The following is a 24055-nucleotide window of genomic DNA, read 5'->3' on the forward strand; positions in this document are numbered from 1 at the left end:
GCAGAGGTGAGATTTGAATCCAATCCAGTTTCACTGAAAACCCAGGGCTCATCTCAGCAAAGCACAGTGCAGAACTCTTTGGTGGATCCTTGACCTCAAAGAGCTTCCTATTTGGGAAAAAAGGGTAGAAAATAGCGAGAAGTCTTAGGAGGAACTCAATAAGTGTGAGTCATCCTACATGTGTTTGTTTCATACTTTCTCTAATCCTGGTCCAGTGTGCTAAGCACTGGAGATACCATACAAAGGTCCTTCTCCTCCATCTCCCCCAACCCCTTGGCTGCAGAGATGGCAGAATTAGAGAATGTGGATGAAGACACTGAGGAATTGCTGATGCAGGACTTGGGCCCCAAAGCTGAGGAATAGGCTGTCTTCCAATTGAAACAGGAAAACTCATATGATGCTACCCAGCCCAGAAATTCACTAGTAGATAATGAACCAATCAAAGATTGCCACATGTACATGAATGGTAATCAGAAAGACTCTGCCCACTCCACTTCCAAAAATCCTGCCCTAATAGAAAAAAAATCCCATCCTAACAGAACACTCATCAAAGACTGTCTAAGGAGGCTTTCCTTTCTCTTTACGAAATGCACTCTTCTTTTCAAACCCTTTCAGGTCTCTGCTGGAAGGAAAGTGATAGTAGCCAACTCCCTTGCCATAGTACTGTCTGAATAAACCACCTTTGATTAATTCTACAGGAGGTCTGCTTCCTTCTGACAACATGTTCAAAGCTCTCACCATGCTTAAACATTCAGTCTGTAAACATTAATGAATCTTTGCTCCATCCTGGCTAGATGGCAGACCCAGTACAAGTAATGATAGATGAGGTGGGAACTCAGATCCCCTCCTGTCAAGAGAAGGGTGTGGTCAGATTTCAGCTTTGGGGTGTGGTCAGATTTCAGCTTTGGGGTCTGGTCCCAGGCTGTGACCCTGGGCAAGTTACACAGTGTTTCTGTAGTACAGTTCCCCCTCTGGTAAAATGGGAATAACATCATCACCCCTTACAGGGTTCCTGTGAGGCTTAAATGACCCATATTCAGAGGCAGCTGAGTACATGTAAAAGGAATGAGCATAGGCTTGGCACTGAATAAAAAGGGACGCATGAGTCCATATTGATACAAGTGAATACAAGGATAAATAAACGTGGGAGATGGTAAAGCTCTTCTCAGAGTAGAAAGTAAACTAAAAAATGTAGAAAGGAATGGAATTAGACAATCATGATTTTACAACCATTACAGTAATAACTGATTCAAGAAATAATCAACAATGGATGCTAAATCTAGCCAGTAAACTTGTGATTAAGAATGGGCTATAAAGCTATGTATCTATATCTATGAAAAATGGGGAATGAGGCAAAATATAAATAAGTGGTAAATCTGGGTAAAGGACACTTCGGAGTTGGGGGTAATGTTCTTGCAACTTTTCTGTAGATTTGTTTTGTCAAAATAAAAATTAAAAAAAATTAAAAGGAGAAAAAGTAAAAAGGGAAGTAAAGCAGAAATAGTTTCCTAGTTCTGTTACATTGTACATTTTCTCATGATCATAGGCTCAAGAACAGAGTAAGGTTAAAAAAAATTCTAAAATGGTACTTAATAGGGTGGGGAGAAGAGAGCGTGGGTTTGAACCATTTTTAATCCGTATCAGATCTCTGACCTTCAATAAGTTAGGTAACCTCTCTGGCCTCAGTTTTCTCTTCTGCAAAACGGGGATTTATACATTGGTACCTACTGGAAAGGCTGCTATAAAGACTAAATTAGTTCATAATTTGTAACGTGCCTGGCACGTATTAAGCTTATTTGCTATAGTAATTTTATTACATATACAGGGCTTAGAGTCACGTAAACTCCGAATAAACGCTTGCTCTTGTTCTGGTGATTACTGGCTTAAAGTGCTTCAATTGATTTGCCTTAACCTTCGGTAAAAGATAAAAAATTCTTACTCAGGTGCAGAGGGGATCCACCGACCTCGTCAGACCCACTTGCTTCTCCCGTACTCCCTCAAGGCTCAGCTCAAATATCGCTTCCCTAGGCGAGCCTCTGGGGCCCAAGGACCAGACCAGAGGCCTCCCTTACTTGGCGTCAGCTCCGTGGGCCGGTCCTCAGAGCACTCACGGCACCGGCTAACGTGCACTGGCCTGTCGCCCCAGTGCAGTTTAAGCCCCACGACCGTAGGGCTCGGGATGTGTTTTTGCTCACATGGTGAGCCGGGGTAGCACGGTGAGGAGGCCACGGGGCCTCTGAAGGCTGAAAGTGAACATGGGGCCGAGGTGCGAGTCGCAGTGGGGGACGCAGGGCTATAGAAAGTGGCCCCTCAGAGGCGCTGCCACGTCCCGGGGGCAGCAGGCGGGCCTGGGCGGAGGGGGCGGTGCGGGAGGGGCGGCCGGGCCCCGCCCCCTCCCCTCCCCTCCCCTTCCCGCCCTCGCCGCGCCCCGCCTGGCTCTCCGCGCAAGTTTTCTGGTTAAGATGGCGGCCCCTGTGGTGGCGCAGGCCTGGAAACTACTGAGAGACCTGGCGCTCCGGTCCCCGCTCCTGGCGGCCAGGTCCCAGGTGAGCGGGCCTCTTGGTGGGAGCCTGGAGCAGCCAATGATGCCCTCCTGTCCTTGTCTGTCCACCTCTTCCTGGCCCCGGTGCGCGGCCGCTAGGGCGCCGCACCTGTGGAGGGGACGCGCGGTGCTGCGCCCGGGGGCGCACGAGAGACCCCAGCATCCCCCCACCCCCACCTCGCTTCAGGTGTCGGGGGTCCCAGGCGGAGCGGGTAATGACAGTCCGGGCCACCCCGGAGTGAGAGCCACCCAGCTCTCAGTTGTCGCTGACGTGGGTTACCCTAGCGCTGCGGAGGGCGCCTGGCCCTGTACCAGGCGCTGCAGGCATGTTAAGGAAAAGTCCCTGGGACTGGGTTTTGGAGTCCTGAGGTGTTATTATGTCGACAGAAAAAAAATGCACACCCTGAAAGTTGGGAAATATATTTTATTGGAGGCATTATTGAGGGTTGTATCCTGGGGAAGTTTCTGGATAGCTCTGAGAAACTGTTCCAAAGAGGTAAGGGAGGAGCCAGGATATATGGGAGTTTGGGCTGAAAATAAAACAAAAAAAAAAACTTGTAGTGGAACATCAAAAGATTAGGGCTAGTCACAAAAATCAGATATGTCAAGGTAGTGATTTTAATGCTTTGCTCAATTTGGGAAGGTGTAAGAGTCTGGGCTTATTGAAGTTATTCCTTTGATATGCATCTTCACTCTCTAGGGCCTGTATCCTGTTTTTCTGCATCCTGTATTCCCCTCAGGGTGCACTGTCTCCGGCGGCTGCAGTGACTGCTGACTTGATGGCAAGCAACATTCTTGTTTACTAAAATGGCAGGCAACATTTGTGTGTCCTCAGTTACCTGCTTTGCCAATGCTGCTAATGAACCGTCTCTGTCTTGAGCCTGTTTGTTAGGCCACATGATGAAGGTGCCTAGAAACCCAACCTTGCTGGTTTAGTAACTCACCTCCTGGAGTGAGCTCTCTGCAGGCTGCCTGCTTTTGCAGACTTGGGGGGGTGGGTAGTGGTGCTTGAGTTGGTGAAATGAGGGGGTCAAGGAGAAAGATGGGAAACGCTCTCCCTCAGTTCAGTGAGCAGTCAGTCCCAGCACTAAAACACATCAGAGCATTGGCCCTGTCCTCTTTCTCCTTGTTTCAAGAGAATAAAAACCTAGGAGGGCCAGTGGTGGATGCTGAATAGCTATTAGAACTTGGCTTCCTGTAGATTTGATCCATACGTTCTGCAGGTGGCAAGAGTCACAGTAGTCAAAAGGTCTTTGGGGAGTTAGGAGTTGGTGATGACTCATGGACAAGTGATCAACCACTGGACTTCTTATTCTCCATTAGTAATATCGCTCCTCTTTTAAAGAAAGGATGGTGTGGGGCTCATCCACAGCAGAGCATCGTCCTTGTCCGTTTTCCCATCTTTAATTGATGAGAGACAAATGATCACTCCTGCAGTTTTAACTAGGATATGCATAGTATATATTTTTTAAAAATTGAAAGATAGCTACTAATGATTTTTTGAGTTACTCTAAGCTTTGGTTAATTATGACATCTGAAAGGTTTTTTTTTTTTCCTTCTTTCATTTCCTGACTTCTCATTTGTCTGTTTTTGTTAATGTAAATTTAAAAGATGCTAATAACTTATTACTGTAATATCTTTAACAGGCACTTGACAGTATGGTGGGATAGCAAAAGGAATGGTGGTTTTGTCTAATTAAAATAACTAATAACTGTTGTAATAGAGTAAGAATACCTCCAGGTGATCAAGTTCTATTCATTATTTAAGTGTCAGAAAAAAACAAGAACTGTGGTGCTAACTATGAGAGTAGACTTGAATTGATGGGAAACATGGTGCCTAAGGCAGTGAAAACTCAAGCAAAGGAAATAATTGTGCCGAGAAATCCAATTGTTTAGTTGAAGTATGATAGGGCTTCTTGCCTTACCAAGAAATGGGAGTCTGAACACAACACTGTAGAGAATCTGAGTGGGTGATACCCTTGGTTTGGCAAGAAGACTGGGTAAAAGGATCTCCTACCTCACTGCATCTAGTAACTTTGATTTACATACTTGTGGGTGGCGTATTGTCCTGTGAACATAAGCTTAGGAAATGAGTTTGTTTTCTTTTTTTAAGTCAGGAATAGTACACAGTGTTCAAGAACTGGAAATGGGCGTTAGCAAGCATCAGATCCAACTAGCTTATTTCACAGGTAGAAAAATTGAGCACTAAAGTTCAAGGACTTGTTCAAGGTTATAAAGAGAGTTTGTGGCAGAACTGATTACAGATTAAAGGTTTACTTTTCAGTTTCCATTATACCAGGCTGTGGTGTAAATTTCCTCATGAATGTAAGTTATATCAGCATGTAAGTTACTCTGCATAGCATAAAGTTACTATGTAACATCCAAGTCACCAACACGACTGACACATATTAATTTTTTCTTTATAAACATCTTAGAATTGGCAATAAAAGTAGGTGAGTATTGTTTGTGATTTGTAAGGAACCCTTTTCATATTCTTGAATGCTTCTTTGTATCTGCTCCACCTACCTCTGCATGTATGTTGTGCCTACCTACTCCCTTGCCCATGGCAGACATTACAGTTGAATATGACCCTCTTTTTCTTGGAAACTTAAGAATCCTCACCAAGCGTCTCAGAAAACTCTTGCTACTCTTCTTGGCTCAGACCTTCTTTGTACCAGGCCTTATGCAAAATTCTTACTTGTACAGAGATAAATGACCCAGTTTCTGCTGTGAGAAGTAACTTCAACCACTCTCACAGAGGTGCCAAAGAATGACACTTTATGTACCCCCTCCTCGTTGTTAAATTTAACATTTGACACATACTCCTGATGCTAAATGTCATTGACATTTTTTATTTCTTCTGCAGTTGGCTTCTCCGTTTTGACTTTCAATTGATGTTATATCCTTAAAGGGCCACCCTTTTGCCATTTCTTATTTTACATATATTTCTCTGTTCAGCTTATACCTAGAACAAGACTCTCTAGGTACTGATATTTGGGGATAGTAAACAAGGCAGGCAGAGATCTTGGCCACATGATACTATATTTTAAAGGGGGTGGGGAAGGGCTAGACTGTACATACATAAACAATAATGAAAATGATTTCAGCCAGTGACAAATGCTATGAAGAAAATAAAACAAGGTCATGGGCTGGAGAATGAATAGCTTAGCCAAGATGGTGGGTCATAGATTAGGTGATCCAGGAAAACCAATTCGACATTGCATTGTAACACGTGTAATAAAAATATACATATTATAAGTGAACAGCTTGATGAGTTTGCACAAACTGAACATGCCCAGGAGATCAGATCCATATCAAGAAATTAATCATTTAGCAGCAACCCAGAGGGCCCCCTGGTGCTCCTTCCCATCACTACTCCCACCCAGAAAAGAGTAGCCAGTCCCCTGAATTACGCCACCATACACTGGTTTAGTTCCTTTTTGTACTTTATGTAAATGGAATTATACAATGGATTATATGAGTGCATACTCACATAATCAACATTATGTTTATGAGATCCTGGAGGTGACTTTTTGACATTTGAACTGAGACCTGATTAATGAAAAGTAGCCAGCCAGGTGACACTCAGGAAGAGAGGACAGCAAATGCAAAGGCCCTGAGGTGGGACCTGAACTCAACATATCCAGACAGTTAAAGAGGTGGAAAGTGACAGTACTAGTCATGGTCTGAGAGGTAGGCAGGGGCTGGATCAAGTGGGGACTTGTAGGGTCTGATAAAGAGTTTTTAAAAGCTTGGAGTGTTTTGCCCAAAGTTACTCAGCTAGTGAAAAATAGCTGAATCCCAGCCCGGCTGCCAAAGACCAGGCATGTAATTACTGTACAGTGCACTCCCTATTATAAATAGCACAATACAGCAAGGCACAGCCATGTTGGGCACAGAGATGAGCCTGTTACATTAGTTATGTCTTAGGGGAAGTCTTGGCTGAGGGCACTGAGTTTAAATGGTTAGTGATAATCTGATCATGGTATTTTGCCTTTTAGTGCATTTCCCCTCTCATAATGGCTGGGTGAAGTTAACAGAGCTGTTGTGTCGTAGGTGAAGCAAAGACATTGTGGGAAACACTGCCCCTCAGGCCCCTAGTTATAGAATCCTTGTTGTGTGGTTCTCTACAAAGCCCAGAGCTTCTGTCCAGGAACTCAGGGAGCAATGTGTATTGTTGAAGGAAACCAAAACCCTGTCCCTGCTGTTGTGTATCTCAGAATAGATGACTCCAGCTTAATTTTCTGTTCTTTCCAGAAGTGAGAGGAGAAAGATGGATGCCTGGCTTTTAGAAGTGAAGGACTGAAGCTTACGTGCAAGTTTCTGTCAGCTAACTATGGCTGTGGAGGCTGCATTGGAAGTTGTGACTCACCTTTATCTGCCTTTTTGCCTAGAAGAATAAATATGACTCTTTTCTTTTATAAATGAAGTGCACTTGCAATTTCTGCTGTTAGAAAAGGAAATTCATCTCAAATAATTTAGTTGCTAAACTACTGACTTCTGTGTGGGGAAGAGCTGTAAATGATAGCTCTTGTCCCAAAGTGGTTTTGTTTACTGTAAACGAAACACTTCTTTCATGGATGAGTACACAGACCCATAGTAGTGAGATTTTTGCTGCCCTTGTATCCTGGCCCAATTCTGTAAGCACAACGCCCAGAAACTCACTGACGTATCTTGTATTTTGGGGAGGAAAAGAAATTACATATGCAACTTCAGATCATTTGTCATTCAACTCTTTTTACTATTCACTCAATCTGGAATTTTCCTTTGCTACCTGTGCACCCATCATTTTCTGTTACTTGATGAAAACGTTTTATCTGAAGAACTTGAGAGATTTCTACACGTTTGAGCAAGTGGTAACGTCAGTATACTAATGAAATTTGGGGAAATGACACTAGAATTAGTCTGGTAAAGATGATGCAGGGGAAGGCATGCCAGGTGGAGTGGACTGTGGGCAAAGGCAGAGGGGAGAGAGAAGATGGGGAGATTAGAGGAGTCATTGGGAACAGTTTGGTATGGAGGAGAGGCAGGTGAGTAACAGAAGTGAAGAGCTAGTGGCGATCTTTTTGGCAAATGAGGGAGGAAAGATGAGCTGTAGAAAGCCCACAGTTTGGCATGGTATAGAACTAGATAACTGCACATCAAGCACATATTGTTCACTTAGTAAATATTTTCTCAGTGCTTAGTCTTTGCCCAGTGCTATTTGTTGGAAGCTCCTTGAAGGCAGAGACTATACTGATTAATTCTTCACTGTAAATCTAGTGCTTTAGAGAATGCTGGGCATATAGATACCTTTAATAAGTGAGTTCTATGAGTGAGTGAATACAGGGAAGATACACAGCCCTACCCTCAGGGGGCTCATAGTCTAGTGGCAAAATTGGCGGGTAAACCAAAAATTATACAGTAGAGAGCTATGTGCTTAGTCTTCTGTGACACTGCGTGGTCTTGCGTGGGGCACTTGCTGTTTCCCTGTCTGAAACACTCTTCCTTCTGATCTCAGGCCTTGTTCTATCCCATCATTCAGCTTTCTGATTCAAAGTGGTCTTCCCACAGGGCGTTCCCTAATTATCTTATCTGACTCACTTTCTCCCCAGAGATTATTTTCTGCCCCTTGCCTGCATTTTAACACTTTACCTGGTGGTTTATTATGTGTTTTTTGTTTGTTTGTTTTATTCTCTGTCTGACTTCCTTCCCCACAAATGTAAGAATGTAAGCTCTATGAGGGCAAAGATTTTTCTTATGCACTGCTATTTCCCCAGCCTGCCTGACCAGTTATTCAGTAAGCTTTTGTGGTCTAAATGAATGCATGGGGTACACAGAGAAATGAGAGGCAGGTAAGTAACAGAGATGAGGGTTGATGCAGATAATTGAGGCAAATGAGGAAGGAAAGGGCTATAGAAAGTCTCGTTGTGAAAGGACTTTCAAAATAATAGGACTGTGCATTTCATATGTTACAGACCCTGTGCAAAGTGATGTCTTCACATTATTTCCTTACCCCTTACAATGTTACTGCAGGGGAGATTGTACTGTCTTCATGTTACAAATAACAGAACAGAGGCATAGAAGGGTCATACTAAATAGTCTGCTTAAAATCACAGGGCCAGGGAGTCACCTGCCTCATGCTGATAAGTTACTTACGCTGTTAAAACATTAAGTTACATTGCCAAAGGGTCCTTTTTGAGCTGAACTATCCGGTTATACTGATGGCTGACCTTTCCTCCTTTCTTTGTCCCTGAGTAATGGGCAGCTTGGTCTTTGCACTTATGCCGACTTAGGTGGACTAATCAACACTGCATGATTGTCCTCTTATCTGACTCTTAGCAGGCTCTTATCTGACTCCCTCCTCTGGCTCCGGGGTCTGGGAAACAGTGAGGAGAAAAGGGTATGGTTCTGTGTTCAAATAGGACTAAGTTCAAATTCTGGGTCTGCCAGGTTCTTGCTCTACTAATTATTGAACTTGAGTGAACCTCAATTTATTGTTCTCTGAAAGGAGCTAATTCTTACAGATAGTTACAAAGATTAAATAAGATGATATGCATGATGTCTGACATTATGGTTAGATAGTAGGCTCAGAGCGATTATTTCTCTTGCAGTAAATTTGAAGCTACATTTACTTGAATTTTTTTTTTTGGCGTTATCAAGCCAGAATAGTTTTCCTTTCCCAGATTTGATAAGCATTTAGTGTTTGCTGCCATATCAGGGTTAGGTGCTGGCTTGGTGTTTCCAAATGGTTTATTTCACTTAATCCTGCATCAACAACTTCAAACAGAGGTGATTATTCTCAGTTTACATCTAGGGAACTTGAGGCTCAGAGAGTTCAAGCCCTGTCTCCTGGGCCCCAGTTATCTTCATTATTCCACAGGTGGGGTGAAGGTCTGGTGAGGCCTGAGGTGGCAGTGGGGAGGGTTGTGTGGGGAACTCAGTTGCACCATCCTGGATGTTGCTTGTTCCAGAAATGTTTGCACATCTTGGTGTTGGCTTAGTAACTATGGCTTCTGGACCACTTATGCATCAAAAGTTTGAGGTGGGGGGACACCCAAACACTAGACTGTAGTCATAACATGTACGCAAGGGCAACTGGCGTATGCCCCTCACTGTCTGCCCTGTGCACAGGACTGCCTTCAGCGTTTCAGGAATGCTGGAGAAATTGTGAAATTGCATTTCCTTTGGAGGTTGAGTTTTGGGGGATGGTGATAGAGGGTGGAGTTTCCTGGTATTCTGAGTTCAGACTTTGGTCAGTGTGCTGATTACGTGGCCAGCTTTTGCCCCTTTCTAGAAATGATTCCAAAAGAATAGCACGTGGATACTAGTCACAAAGGCATAGATTTCTAACACTTACCTCTAACATTTACTTTTATTTTAAAATTAGAGGGGTTTGATGTAGTGTTTGAGTTGATATTGGAGACATGGCAAAGCTTAAGGAATAGGTCTGAGTTTGGGTCCTGTGAGTGGGGGTGGGATGGGAGTCTGGCATCTCTTTTTCTACCCCTATCCATTTCTCCATGTGCTTACCCTATTTCCATTTCTAGGCTGTCTTAGTCCCAGGGTTGTGACTTGAGGACCCTGAAGAATTTCAGGAGGGCTGCTTTTTGGAGTTAGAGGTGGGGGAGCAGTGAGAGATGAGGCTAGAGACATATGCAGGGGCAAAATTTTGCTGATCTTGTGAGTCTGGTAATGGAGTCAAGGTTGGTTCTTGAGGGCAGTGGGGAGCCATTGAAGGGTTTTAATAGGGGCTAATTACTTTAAAAAAATTTAAAATTTTATTTTTTGGATGTATTAGGTCTTCGTTGCTATGTGTGGGCTTCTCATTGCAGTGGCTTCTCGTTGCAGAGCACAGGCTCTAGGTGCGCGGGCTTTAGTAGTTGTGGCATGTGGGCTCAGTAGTAGTTGTGGGCTCAGTAGTTGTGGCTCAGTAGTGGGCTCAGTAGTTGTGGTTCTAAAGCACAGCCTCAGTAGTTGTGGCGCATGGGCTTAGTAGCTCTGTGGCATGTGGGATCTTCCCAGACCAGGGTTTGAACCCGTGTCCCCTGCATTGGCAGGCGGATTCTTAACCACTGTGCCACCAGGAAAGCCCCCATTGAAGGGTTTTAGACAGAGGAGTGGCAGCAGCCGTTTTATGCTTCAGAGTATTCTTTCTTTATACAGTGTGGAAAGGGTTGGAGGGATTAAGAATGGAAATCATTCAGGTGACTGTTGTACTAATTCAGTGCCAGTAGTAGTTATGCCACAATAATAGGCATAAACCAGGACTGGAATCACACTGCTTGGGTTTAAATCTTGCCCTTAACTGGTTATCTTCGTGATGTGTGACAATTACTTACATATTTTATTACAAGACTCACTTTTTTTCTTTTTCACATTTCAACATCTCTGAAAACTGCATATGTTTGTACACTTGTGTCACAGATTGAGTGACAGTTTTTTTTTCTCCAGTGGTACATGAAGTGGAAGATGGGGGTTTGGATCAAAATCAGGGTGACCACATAATTTTTTGCCAAATCAGGATACTTTTGAGAGTGAACGCGAGCGCTGTGAATAATTACACCAGCAGGTATAGCAGAAACCCAGACTGTGCCTGGAAAGCTGATATATGGTCCTCCTAACTAAAATGGACTAAATGATGGCAGTGGGGATAGAAGAGAAAGATTGGCATTATTAAGGAAAGAAGCTGGACAGGATTCATGCTTTCCCTGCTGAGTCCCCATTGCTGGCTTCTCTCCACTGCCATATACCAAAAAGGTGATAAAAGGCTGTGTACCATCCCTGAGCAGAGAAGGTGTGAGGAGCTACTGTTGTTATAAAAGATCCCTGCTTGTCTTTGCTATGGGACCATGTGCTCCGTCCTTGTGCCCAAGTGTTCCCTGGACATGCTGTTATGGTCGTAGAACAAGAACAGGCAAATAAAAGAAGAGAAATAGAAAGACCCATAAATATGTCAGGCTTGCAAAGTGCACATTTCTAAACTTGAGCACAGTGAAGAGCTTTCCAAAGCTCCAAGACTCCCTTATCCTGCGTTCACAACGTTCTGGGCCCTGGTGGAATCGTGCGGTGTGGCTTAGATATTTCCTTTTGTGCTCTCAGTCTTGTGTGGATGATGCAGTTGATTATTAAGGCCTCTTTGATTGAAAGATCTCCTTGGACTTTTCTTAAGGGGAAAAAAATGGTTTTTTGAAATGGACACATACTGGAACTCAAGACTAATGTTCCTTGGTGTTGGCTCCTCTGTGCCTCTTCTGTTGTGTTAACTGGTGGCTAGCTCGTGGTACCATTTCTCTATAACTTGTACCTGCGCATAACTTTGTCCATTCCTGGGCCCCCTCCAGCTTCCTAACCCTAACACATCATTCAGCTTCTGTCTCTCAGAATGTCACAGTTCTAATAACAAGAACATCTCATCAGTCTAGCTCATCCTTTTGCACTCACGTTCGGGTCACTGGCCAGCTGAAAGACTGGCTGGTTCTTTTTAAGGTGTCCACCTCCGCCTTACCACCTGTGGCTGAGGTGGGGAGGTCTTGGAGAGGAGCAGCACCATGGCCTCCTGAGTAGAAGGGCTCTGAGTGCAGTGTTGGTGGGGTGGCCTGATCCATTTAGAATTCCTTCATGAACTGCTGCTAACTTGTCCATCTTCTCTTCTCCAAGTACACATGTTCACGTTTGCTTTGTTTCCTTTTTCACATTCCCAAATTTCTGAAGATCTTCTTACTATTCACTTGGCTGGTCTTAGTTAGATTAATTTATCAGAGATTAAGGTCATGGTAGTGGGCCTTGTTTTAGACCGCTTTCTTATGATCATAACTAAAATAATTCTCAGGAGAGAATTATTAATTGGGAAAATGGGGTATCATGGGAAGTCAGCTTGTCCACCCAAATAGCCAAGTGAGTGTTTCCAAGACAAATGTAGACAATAGGCTTCATATGGCCCTGGAGTACTTCCTCAGCTTTGCTTGGAGCAGTATTCTGCATTGAAATAACCTAACTTCTCTTGGTTCACTTCCACTTTATGCTTCCCAAAGGGGATTTGTTTGGGTCCTTTTGCCACCACTCAATAAAAAACTGCCATATTGGGCAGGACTTCTTGAAGCCACCTGCAGAGGATGCTGGCTCCCACATTAGTGCCTGGTGCAGTGAGGTGGGACTCGGAGCACAGGGTTTATTTCATTTAAACCATGAGTATGAAGACTATATTTTATCTTAAAACTGGGGCACTTTTGATAGTTAAAAGGGAGCACTGTTAATAATTATGCCAGGATAATAGGCATAAACCAGGACTGGAACCAGACTGCCTGTGTTCAAATCTTGCTTGCAACACTTAGTAGATTTGTGACCTTCTGAAAATTACTTAGGTATTTCATTGCAAGACACACTTTTTTCTTTTTCACATTTCAGCATCTCTGACATATGGATGTGTTTTACAGTTGTGTCGTAGATTGATTGGCAGGTTTTTCCCAGTGGTACATTAGAGTGGTGCAAAAAAGTTGTTCATTCTTAAACTTGATGAAATTTCTGTGCCTCAGTTTTCTCATCTGTAAAATGTAGGGAGCTACAGTATTCACCTCCCAGAGTTACAGTGAGGATTAACTGAGGCCATGCATATCATCTTAGCACCATGCCCTAGATGATCAGTAAATTTTAGTTATTGGTTTTGGCATTATTGTCACTAGCTTTAATAAATTGTAGTTAAATCATAGTTAATTAAATCATATTACATAATATGTGATGAATCAGGAGATTGGGATTGACACGTATACACTGATGTGTGATGTGTATAAAATGGATGACTGATGAGAAAATAAATAAACATAAAAAAATAAAAGGGATGTTCTCAAAAAAAATTGTAGTTAAATCATAGTTACTTAAATCATTACATAATATGATTAAATCACATTTAACTTACATGTGTTGATTAAATAAAATATATTATTTAAGTAAAATAGATTAAATAAAATATCAAAATATATTAATTAAAATACACTAATTGAAAATGGTTAATTAAAATATATTAAATATATAATTAAGTTACGGTCACATAAGTAATAAACAGAAAGGCTTAATTTTTGTAAAAAGCCTCCTTCAGTGTTTTCCCTGCTTTTCTCCTAAACCCCCTCAACATTGCAACTTGCAAGGGAGATGAACAATGTAAGCAAAGTAGGGGATTAGAACAGTCAAGTTGGGGAAATGACATGGAAGGAGAGAGAGGCTCTCTGTAGTGCCTTATTGGTGTCAGGAGTGGAGGACTACAATGAAGTCCCTTGGGCAAAGGACTTTCTTGCACTTAGCCCCAGATTGGGAGTGGAGACCAGCCATTTAGCTTTATCAGAAAATTTACTGTTTTCACCTTATCAGTGGAGATCTCTTCACATTTTTATAAGGAAACTATCTTTGTCTTTTGTTTGATGTCACTATCTTCTACTAATGCTCTCCTAATTGCTGTCCAAATGACCACCTGGACTTTGAAGGACATATTTGGGTTAACTTAACTTTGAAAAGAAGGGGAGGAAAAGAAGGTTCAGAACTCTTTTTAAAGTGATGTATCATTAAAATTGAAAACCAACAATATAGGGAAAAGAAAGATTTTTTCAGTTTTTAACCTTTTTATAATTAGCATGAAAAAATAAATGTGCTATATGGCTAATTTAGAAAAACTAAATAAGTTTTGAGATAGTGAAGTTGTAAACAGGTTATCCTCACTAATTTAAAAATGATTACGGATTGAATGGCTGAGTGTTGAGGAGATTAGCTTGAAATGGAAGCAGAAGTCTTGTGACTGGTTTCTGGGGAGGCTGAGCCTAATGGTGTAGATTCTAACATCAGTTCTAGTGTATGGGTTTTCTAGTACCACCAAGCAGTTCTCCACCAGCTGGGTGTCCTACAATCCAACTAAATTCTGACATTGTTGACATGGAAATAGCATTAGATTCCACAAGTTAAGGGCACAGTCCAACAAGACTGCCCCCACCCCACTTCAGAGGCCAATATCAAGTCTACATTGTCACTTGTACGGGTTCCATTAATTTGCTAGAGTGGCTCACAGAATGTAGAGAAACATTTTACTTCCTAGGTTACCAGTTTATTGTAAAAGGCTATATAACTCACTAACAGCCAGATGGAAGAGATGCCCTGGGCAAGGTGTGTAGAGAGGGTTATAGAGCGTAGCACTCTCTCTGAATCTGCACATGTTCACCACCCCCGGAGCTCTCTGAGTCTCCTGGTACAGGGATTTTTATGGAGGCTTTATTACATAGTCAAGATTGATTAAATCATTGGCCTTCAGTGATTGAACTTAATCTCTAGCTCCTGTCCCCTCCCCTGAGGTGGAGGAGGAGGACTGAAAGTCCCTACCCTCTAATCACTAGGCTGGTTCCCCTGGCAACCAACCCCCATCCTTAGGTTACCTAGTGGCTTTTCAAAAGTTGTCTCTTTCATTTAACAAAGACACCTTTATCACTCTCTTCACTTAAGAAATTCCAAGGGTTTTGAGAGCTCAGTACAAGGACTGGGGATGAAGACCAAATATATATTTATTATAAATCACAGAATCACAGTGTGCTGTTAGGATTGGAGTACCAATTCCAGAACTCCTAGCAGGCATGTTGCGAGTATAATCGATCCTTTCTTTTTTGTTTCATATACGTTTATGGTGAGGTTTTTATGAGTGATATAAAATTGATTTTATATAAAATATTTTAATGTGGGGGAAAACTTACAGAGTTAACTTTTAGATAAGGATCTTGCTGTGATTTATGTCATAAAGTGTTCTGCCTATGTTTTCCTCTAAGAGTTTTATAGTGTCTGGCCTTACATTTAGGTCTTTAGTCCATTTGGAGTTTATTTTTGTGTATGGTGTTAGCGTGTGTCCTAATTTCATTCTTTTACATGTAGCTGTCCAGTTTTCCCAGCACCACTTATTGAAGAGGCTGTCTTTTCTCCATTGTATATTCTTGTCTCCTTTATCAAAAATAAGTGCATAGGTTTATGTCTGGGCTTTCTATCCTGTTCCATTGATCTATATTTCTGTTTTTGTGCCAGTACCATACTGTCTTAATTACTGTAGCTTTGTAGTACAGTCTGAAGACTGGGAGCCTGATTCCTCCAGCTCCATTTTTCTTTCTCAAGATTGTTTTGGCTATTCGGGGTCTTTTGTGTTTCCATACAAATTGTGAAAGTTTTTGTTCTAGTTCTGTGAAAAATGCCATTGGTAGTTTGATAAGGATAGCGTTGAATCTGTAGATTGCTTTGGGTAGTATAGTCATTTTCACAATGCTGATTCTTCCAATCCAAGAACATGGTATATGTCTCCATCTGTTTGTATCATTCATTTCTTTCATCAGTGTCTTACAGTTTTCTGCATACAGGTCTTTTGTCTCCTTAGGTAGGTTAATACCTAGGTATTTTATTCTTTTTGTTGCAGTGGTAAATGGGAGTATCTCTTTAATTTCTCTTTCAGATTTTTCATCATTAGTGTAAAGGAATGCAAGAGATTTCTGTGCATTAATTTTGTATCCTGCTACTTTACCAGATTCATTGAATAGTTTTAGTAGTTTTCTGGTAGCATATGTAGGAGTCTCTATGTATAGTATTATGTCATCTGCAAACAGTGACAGCTTTACTTCTTCTTTTCCAATTTGGATTCCTTTTATTTCTTTTTCTTCTCTGATTGCTGTGGCTAAAAATTCCAAAACTATGTTGAATAACAGTGGTGAGAGTGGGCAACATTGTTTGTTCCTGATCTTAGTGGAAATGGTTTCAGTTTTTCACCATTGTGGATGATGTGGGCTGTGGGTTTGTCATATATGGCCTTTATTATGTTGAGATATGTTCCCTCTATGCCTACTTTCTGGAGGATTTTTATCATAAATGGGTGTTGAATCTTATCAAAAGCTTTTTCTGCATCTATTGAGATGATCATATGGTTTTTCTCCTTCAGTTTGTTAATTTGGTGTATCACATTGATTGATTTGCGTCTATTGAAGAATCCTTGCGTTCCTGGAATAAACTCCACTTGATCATGGTGTATGATCCTTTCAGTGTGCTGTTGGATTCTGTTTGCTAGTATTTTGTTGAGGATTTTTGCATCCATGTTCATCAGTGATATTGGCCTGTAGTTTTCTTTTTTTGTGTCATCTTTGTCTGGTTTTGGTATCAAGGTGATGGGGGCCTTGTAGAATGAGTTTGGGAGCATTCTTCCCTCTGCTATATTTTGGAAGAGTTTGAGAAGGATAGGTGTTAGCTCTTCTCTAAATGTTTGATAGAATTCACCTGTCAAGCCATCTGGTCCTAGGCTTTTGTTTGTTAGAAGATTTTTATTCACGGTTTCAATTTCAGTGCTTATGATTGGTCTGTTTATAGTTTCTGTTTCTTCCCGGTTCAGTCTCGGAAGGTTCTGCTCTTCTAAGAATTTGTCCATTTCTTCCAGGTTGTCCATTTTATTGGCATAGAGTTGCTTGTAGTAATCTCTCATGATCCTTTGTATTTCTGCAGTATCACTTGTTACTTCTCTGTTTTCATTTCTAATTCTATTGATTTGAGTCTTCTCCCTTTTTTTCTTGATGAGTCTGGCTGATGGTTTATCAATTTTGTTTATCTTCTCAAAGAACCCGCTTTTAGTTTTATTGATCTTTGCTATTGTTTCCTTCATTTTTTTTTCATTTATTTCTGATCTGATTTTATGAGTTCTTTCCTTCTGCTAACTTCGGGGTTTTTTTGGTTCTTTTTTCTCTAATTGCTTTAGGTGTCAGGTTAGGTTGTTTATTTGAGATTTTTCTTATTTCTTGAGGTAGGATTGTATTGCTTTAAACTTCCCTCTTAGAACTGCTTTGGCTGCGTCCCATTGGTTTTGGGTTGTTGTGTTTTTACTGTCATTTGTTTTTAGACATTTTTTGATTTCCTCTTTGATTTCTTCAGTGATCTGTTGGTTATTTAGTAGTGTACTATTTAGCCTCCATGTGTTTGTATTTTTTATAGTTTTTTTTCCTGTAATTGATATCTAGCCTTATAGTACTGTGGTTGAAAAAGATACTTGATATGATCTCAGTTTTCTTAAATTTATGAAGGCTTGATTTGTGACCCAAGATATAATCTATCCTGGAGAATGTTCCATGAGCAGTCGAGAAGAAAGTATATTCTGTTGTTTTTGGATGGAATGTCCTATAAATATCAATGAAGTCCATCTTGTTTAATGTGTCATTTAAAGCTTGTGTTTCCTTATTTATTTTCATTTTGGATCATCTGTCCATTGGTGAAAGTGGGGGTGGTAAAGTCCCCTACTATGTTGTGATACTGTCAGTTTCCCCTTTTATGGCTGTTAGCATTTGCCTTATGTACTGAGGTGCTCCTATGTTGGGTGCATAAATATTTACAATTGTTATATATTCTTCTTGGATTGATCCCTTGATCATTATGTATTGTCCTTCTTTGTCTCTTGTAATAGTCTTTGTTTTAAAGTCTATTTTGTTTGATATGAGAATTGCTACTCCAGCTATCCTTTGATTTCCATTTGCATGGAATATCTTTTTCCATCCCCTCACTTTTAGTCGTATGTGTCCCTAGGTCTGAAGTGGGTCTCTTGTAGACAAAATATGTACAGGTATTGTTTTTGTATCCATTCAGCCAGTCTGTGTCTTTTGGTTGGAGTATTTAATCCATTTACATTTAAGGTAATTATCGATATGTATGTTCCTATTACCATTTTTTAAATTGTTTTTGGTTTGTTATTGTAGGTCTTTCCCTCCTCTTGTGTTTCCTGCCTAGAGAAGTTTCTTTAGCATTTGTTGTAAAGCTGGTTTGGTGGTGCTGAATTCTCTAAGCTTTTGCTTTTCTGTAAAGGTTTTAATTTCTCCATCGAATCTGAATGAGATCCTTGCTGGGTAGAGTAATCTTGGTTGTAGGTTTTTCCCTTTTATCACTTTAAATATGTCCTCCCACATCTTTCTGGCTTGCAGAGTTTCTGCTGAAAGATCAGCTGTTAACCTTATGGGGATTCCCATGTGTGTTAACTTGTTGCTTTTCCCTTGCTGCTTTTAATATTTTTTCTTTGTATTTAATTTTTAATAGTTTGATTAAACTATGTTTCTCCTTGGATTTATCCTGTATGGGATTCTGCATTTCCTGGACTTGATTATTTTCTTTCCCATATTAGGGAAGTTTTCAACTATAATCCCTTCAGATATTTTCTCAGTCCCTTTATTTTTCTCTTCTTCTTTTGGCACCCCTATAATTCGAATGTTGGTGCGTATAATGTTGTCCGAGAGGTCTCTGAGACTGTCCCCAGTTCTTTTCATTCTTTTTTCTTTATTCTGCTCTGTGGTAGTTATTTCCACTATTTTATCTTCTGGGTCACTTATCCTGCAGTTCTTCTGCCTCAGTTATTCTTGATTCCTTCTAGAGAAGTTTTAATTTCATTTATTGTGCTGTTCATCATTGTTTGTTTGCGCTTTAGTTCTTCTAGGTCCTTGTTAAACGTTTTCTGTATTTTCTCCATTCTGTTTCCAAGATTTCAGATCATCTTTAGTATCATTACTCTGAATTTAGGCTGCCTGTTTCCTCTTCATTTGTTTGGTCTGGTGGGTTTTTACCTTGCTCTTCATCTGCTATGTATTTCTCTTTCTTCCCATTTTGCTTAACTTATTGTGTTTGGGGTCTCCTTTTCACAGGCTGTAGGTTTGTAGTTCCCATTGTTTTTGGTGTCTGCCCCCAGTGGGTAAGATTGGTCCAGTGGGTTGTGTGGGCTTCCTGGTGTAGGGGACTGGTGCCTGTGTTCTGGTGGATGTGGCTGGATCTTGTGTTTCTGGTGGGCAGGACCGTGTCCGGTGGTGCGTTTTGGGGTGTCTGTGAACTTAATATGATTTTAGGCAGCCTCTCTGCTAATGGGTGGGGTTGTACTCCTGTCTTGCTAGTTGTTTGGCATGGGGTGTTGAGCACTGGAGTTTGCTGGACGTTTAGTGGAGCTGGGTCTTAGCGTTGAGATGGAAATCTCTGGGAGAGCACTCGCCGATTGATATTATGAGGGGCCAGGAGGTCTCTGTTGGACCAATGTCCTGATCTCGGCTCTCCCATCTCAGAGGCTCAGGCTTGACATCCGGCCGGAGCACCAAGACCCTCTCGGCCCCGGTTCATGCACTTCCCATCACTCACCCAGCTCCTGCCTCCGCACCTTCCTTCCTTTAGTTTGATCTTTACTTCCCACACCAGGCGGGGGGGCAGAGGGCAGTGCAGAGGAGGCCAGTGGGAAGCTGCCCTGCTGTGTCCTTGTCCGCACCCTGTGCTGGGCTTGCTGGGTCCCTCCCAGTCATGGGGCAGGGTCCGCAAAGACAGCCTGACCACTGGACAGACCCACCGACCCTGTGATTGAATTTTGGGGTGTTGAGGCAAGTAGCAAAGGAATTGCTTTTTTGATTCAAAGTTTGGGCCAGCACACGCCTTTTATGTCTCTGAAACCTTGTTTTTGCTCCCTATGCTTTTAAGGGTACTAAAATTATAAATGAATATACTTCTTATTTTTAAATTTATAACTTTTTTTATTGTGGTAAAATATACATAACATATAAAATTTACTTTTTAACTATTTTTAAGTGTACCTTTTTGTGGCATTAAGTGTATTTACATTGTTTTGCAACCATCACCACCATCTGTCTCCAGAACTTTTTCATCTTCCGCCATCTGAAATTTTTGTATCCGTGAAACACTAATTCTCCATTTTTCTCTCCCCCCCAGACCCTGGAAACAGGCATTTTGCTCTCTGTCTCTATGAATTTGACTACTTTAGAATCTTACATAAGAGGATTCATAAAATACTTTTTTTGTGTGACTGGCTTATTTCACTTAGCATAATGTTCTCAAGTTTCATCCATGTTGTTGCATGTGTGAAGCCAAATCCCTGTAAAACCGAGTTCCTCTGCCAAGTTCATGATTAACCTCTCTTTCTAAAACTGTATTCCCTTTCTTGTCCCACCTGTTCCCCTGAAGCTTGAGGAGTATCAAAGAAGAGAGGGATTGAAGCTGAGCAGCGTCCTGAAGGGCCTTTCTGGGTACAAAAGCCTTTACATGTCCCCAGTTTATTGTTTGTAGGAAAAAGACTTCAGCCTCCTGTACCTTCCCTGAGTGTCAAAGGGCAGATTCAAGCAGTTACTAATTAGGGAAGTGAGGGAATGCAGAAACAGAGGAAAAGCAGTCAAGAAACAATTGTGCAGTGATAAGGCAGGGTCCTAGTTCCTCCTCAAGGGATGGACATAGCAATCTGATGTATATCTTGGAGTTGTTCTGTAGGAACTAAGGCCCCCCACTCAGGTGGAGGATGGCAGCTACATGCTGAGATCCCAGACTGGTCGGAACCGGAAGGTTGATGAATGAGATTCCTAGAACGCCACGCTCTTACCACACCAGTGACCAATCAAAAGAAAGTCATACACCTTGCAGCTGTCACCTCAAATGTTGCCTTTAAAAACTGTTCCCTGAAAACCATCGTGGAGTTCGGGTCTTTGGAGCATGAGCCTGCTGTCCTCCTTGCTTGGCCCTTGCGATACACCTTTCTCTGCTCCAAACGCCAGTGTTTTGGTTTGTTTGGCCTCACGGTGCATCAGTTCCACAAACTCGGGTTCAACAGCATGTGTCAGAATCTTCTTCCCTTTTAAGGCTGGATAATATTCTGCTATATGTGTATATATAACATTTATTTATATCCTTCATCAGTGGACCCTTGGGTTGCTTCCACCTTCCCGTATCTGATCAAAATGTCTGTTAAGAAAAACCTTTAAGGGTGATATTTTATTAAATATTCATAATCATTTATCCTTCTATTGGGTATTTTTTAAATGCATAATAGGTGCATTATTAGGCCCAGAAGATAGTGGGTTGGTAGGAAGCTTGGGCATATGAGACAGCTACTGCCTTTAAGGAACATACAGATATGTGGTGGAGACCAATGGGAAATGGACAATTACAGTGAGAGGTGTTTGGTGTTCAGGAGGGCTTCCCAGGGCTCTCTGGGTATACAGCTATACTGCCTCTCTTGGACTCCCCTACACAGTGGCTGTTAATAGTGTCTGTCGGGATAATCTGAAGTTAGGCCCAAGTAGAAATAGACACCTGACATTTATCAAGCACATTCCTTAGGCCAAGTCTGGTACCGTGCACCTGAAGAGGATTGTCTGAGTCCCCATAGCGACCTTAGGAGGTAGGCACTCTCATTGCCATTGCTAAGCCCATTTTAAAGCGCAACAAACCATGGTTCAGAGACTTTAAACAACTTCCCTATTGTCACAGCTATTGTCCTGCACAGCTCCTTGCTGTGCCACTCACACTGATCTCTTCTGTTGTGCCTGTTACACGTTGAATTGTGTCTTCAAAATGCATACCTTGAAGGCCTAACCACCGGTACCTCAGAATGTGACCTTATTTGGAAATGGAGTGTTTATGGAGATAATCAAGTTAAAAGGAGGTCATTAGGGTGGGCTCTAATCCAATAGGACTGAGGTCCTTATAAAAGGGGGAAATTTAGACTCAGAAATGCAAGCAGGGAGAATACTATCTGAATACAAAAAAAGAGATAAGGGTGATGCTTCTATAAGCCAGGGAACACCAGAGATTACCAGCAAACTACTAGAAGCTAGCTGAGAGGCATGGTTACAGATTGTCCCCCACAGCGTCAGACGGAATCAACCCTCAGATGAACCCTTGATCTCAGAGTTCTAGTTTCCAGAACTGTGAGACAATACATTTCTCTTGTTTAAGCCACCCAGTCTATGGTACTTTGTTATGGCAGCTCTAGGAAGCGAATACTGTGCCCCTTGGCATTGTGTGGTGTGCATGCTGCTTGGTTCATCTTGAGCTTTTACACCTAGACATTTTTGGAGTCTCTGAGCTTATCGTAGACATGTACATCATCTTTTTTTTTTTTTTTTTTTTTTGCGGTACGCGGGCCTCTCACTGTTGTGGCCTCTCCCGTTGTGGGCCCAGCCGCTCTGCGGCATGTGGGATCTTCCCTGACCGGGGCATGAACCTGTGTCCCCTGCATCGGCAGGCGGACTCTCAACTACTGCGCCACCAGGGAAGCCCGTACATCATCTTTTATAGCTGCTTGGGAAGCTAGCCCATGAATGATGACCACGAGTTGTCTTGCTTTAATAGGCTTAATATACTTGTTTTGGAACCAAAACATTGTTTCCCACTATCCCATTCACCATTGTTGGATTTGAGAAGCTCCGACCATTTCTGAAAGTGAAATCGATTTAAAGGAAGAAGAAAAGAATATTCTAAGGAATGGGGCACAGGCTTTGATACCACTTCCGAAATAGGAGTTCTAGAAATACTTCGAAACAGTAGCAAAAAATTGGAATAGATACAGAGGCTTACTTCTTCAGATGTGTCAATTTCTGGTATTTTTTCTTTTGCTTAAATAAAATAACAATAAACCTCATTATTTTTTGATCTCACCCAGTTCTTAACTATTCTTTTTATTCAGATAGCTCATCCAAGGTTAAACAGAAAAACTACATTTTAAAACTTGTGTTACAGACCTTTTAAAAAACAGTTACATAACTTAATGCAGCTGATTTTGTAATCAAAGCACAACAGCACTGTTTTTCTTCAGTAGTATAAAGTTGAGATTTAAGAATAATCAGCATGCAATCAAAAGCTGATTGTAAATGAACAATAATGAACATAAAAATGAAATCAATTCTGAGGGTTATAATGAAAGAAAGAAAGGAGTAATAGCAGTAGTCAGAAAAGGAGAGCAATAAAAAGAGGGCATTGTTATGCTAATAGGAAAATAGTGGATGAAAATCAGCCAGTAATGTTCCATGGAATTCTCAAAGAGTTTTGGGGAGAATGGGGGAAACAAACATTATAACAGAGTAAAAATCTATATACTTGTATTGATTTATTGCCGTTGATGAAGTCATCTAGGAAACGTCATAGTGGGTTTTTAGGAATGAACCACATCTTGATTCTAGATGCTGGCAGATGGCATGGAAAGAAGAGGTTAATTGTGTCTATTTTTGGCCCTCTGTTCAACTGTGTGGCTTTAGGGAAGACATTCGGTTTTTCTCAGACTCAGTTTACTCATTAAACTGTTTAACATTTATTGAACATCGATTACGTACCATGAATTGTGGTATGTGCTAGATACATACACAGCTTTGTAAAATGGCTACTAAAGCAACACTTCCTTAGTGTGGGGTGCGTACCATTGGCGTTACACAAGACTAGGTAACATGGGGATGCAGCATCAAACACCAGTGAGTCACATAGTGAGGAAGCTACTTTCTTTTAAATATCTTTGAAACCTTAAGATTTTGTCAAGGAGAATTATTTGGTCCTGTGCCAGTGTACTTTTAAGATCTTCAGCTCAGAACTTTATGCCTGGACTGGCCAGAATTGAATTTCTTTTATTTTTAAATTGTATTGGTATCACCTTCTAGTAATGCAAACAGCATGGGTAGTGATATAAAGTAACCTTTTAAAATAAAGTTCTTTAAAATCAGCCACATAAAGAAATCGGTAATAGTATTAGTGTTCT

General features: G+C 41.4%; 1 protein-coding gene across 2 annotated transcripts in view; it reads left to right on the plus strand.

The window, feature by feature from the left end:
• The first annotated feature begins 2400 nt into the window (after positions 1–2400).
• Positions 2401–24055, plus strand: part of SUCLG2 (succinate-CoA ligase GDP-forming subunit beta) — a 269606-nt gene continuing 247951 nt past the window's right edge. Inside the window, exon 1 of one of the 2 annotated variants that reach the window (XM_032649210.1) lies at positions 2401–2546. In XM_032649210.1, coding sequence (XP_032505101.1) covers positions 2463–2546 — 84 coding nt within the window. In that variant the 5' untranslated portion in view covers positions 2401–2462. The remainder of the gene's footprint in view (positions 2547–24055) is intronic. The other variant, XM_032649211.1, reaches the window with a different exon arrangement.

This window comes from Phocoena sinus, chromosome 11, assembly GCF_008692025.1.
Source record: "Phocoena sinus isolate mPhoSin1 chromosome 11, mPhoSin1.pri, whole genome shotgun sequence".
Lineage (NCBI taxonomy): Eukaryota > Metazoa > Chordata > Mammalia > Artiodactyla > Phocoenidae > Phocoena > Phocoena sinus.